Here is a 1,459-nt window from a genome sequence, read left to right as displayed (position 1 = left end):
TAAAGCTCTGATGGTGCCACTCAGAGGGAGGAGATGTAAATATTGCCTTAAGCCACCTTTCTCCTGTGTGTTCAGCTGTGCGCCAAGACAGTCTCCTGGCATAAGTTGGATCTGTTATGGGTGCATTATAACTGCATGGTATAAGAAGCTGGCAATGTCTTCTTTGCAAGCAACATCTTCCTATGTCAACGGTCAGGGCTGAGTTGAAATATAGGAGTAGCAACATGGGCTCCACAGCCAATGGGCACTGCAGTAAACTCATTTCTGTACAAAACCCTGTCATGCAGAGCTGTTTAAATGACAATGAGCCCGAGCTGCCATTACGGTTTCAGCAAGACAGGAAGGGTGGTACAGTTAGCTGGAGATATGCACTAGATTTCTAGCTCTACCATCAACTCCCTGTGTGACATTTGACTTCTGATCCCCACTGATCACTCTGTATTGTAGGCTTCTAAATCATTAATAAAATATGCCTGTGCCTCCATTCCCTCCCTGTAATATGGGGACAATAGCAGTTCCTTATCTCACAGAGATGATATGAGGATAAAAGTATGCAGAGCAGGTGACATGTTCAGATGCTACATCAAGAGAGATACGAGTAGAAAAAGCGGATCCCCGACAAGGGATTCAGTTTGATTCATGGTACTCACTTTCAACCTTGTGGACTTCATAAAGAGGCACACCCTTGCAGAGCCCCTCAATAGCATCGCCATACAGAAACCACTCCTTCAGTTCAGCAATTATAGAATCAGCAGGTTCATATTGGACCCACCAGTATGTGGGGGAAAACATTTTGGTCATCATCTAAAAGAAGATAATGTTAAAATGTAATTAGAAGTAAATGTTGGACTATCATCTTCTGTATTAGCCCCATGAGAAATTCTCCATATCTAGTAACATTTTCTCTAGCCATATTCTGAAGTCCCTAGCCAAACAAACTGTCAGACTTCCATGGAAATTTTGCCTGAATAGGAGGAATTATCCAGATACTCAGCTTTGCAGGCAAACTCACCTGTAGTGAGTGCATCACTGGAGTAGTTACATAATAGTAAAAATGGGGGAAAAACCCCATAGGAACTTTATGCTGATAGCATGCAAGCAAAATAGAAAGCATCCACCTATATACTGGATTCCCACTAACTTTATCATCTACACCAGGGCCACGCGAAGCTTCAGGTAGTGATTCGATTCGGAGATTTGGCCTGATTCGGTGGCCAAATCTCTGAATCTGAATTGAATCAGGGAACCAATGTAAAGGTCCAAATCAATTCATAGGTCTCCGAATCTTTGGAAAAGATTTGGAGAGTTTTGATGATTCGGGCAGTCCCGGGTGGCTGCAGCAGGGAGCTGCGCCTGACTCCAAGCTGGTAAGTAGGGGGCAGGGGAGGGGATGGGACCATGGTGGGACCTCTGTCAGCCCCCCGACCTCCCTGCTCCCCCAGCCCCTCCCCATGGCTCC

The 1,459-nt window shown here is 45.3% G+C and overlaps 1 protein-coding gene across 1 annotated transcript in view; it reads right to left on the bottom strand.

Annotated features, from left to right (window-relative positions):
* Positions 1-627: 627 nt before the first annotated feature.
* Positions 628-1,459, bottom strand: part of GKN2 (gastrokine 2) — a 15,277-nt gene continuing 14,445 nt past the window's right edge. Inside the window, exon 5 of the mRNA XM_019514294.1 lies at positions 628-804. Coding sequence (XP_019369839.1) covers positions 628-804 — 177 coding nt within the window. The remainder of the gene's footprint in view (positions 805-1,459) is intronic.

Source organism: Gavialis gangeticus, unplaced genomic scaffold, assembly GCF_001723915.1.
Source record: "Gavialis gangeticus isolate Ggan-Ray unplaced genomic scaffold, GavGan_comp1, whole genome shotgun sequence".
NCBI classification, from domain to species: domain Eukaryota; kingdom Metazoa; phylum Chordata; order Crocodylia; family Gavialidae; genus Gavialis; species Gavialis gangeticus.
This window is presented reverse-complemented; position numbering and strand designations above follow the sequence as displayed.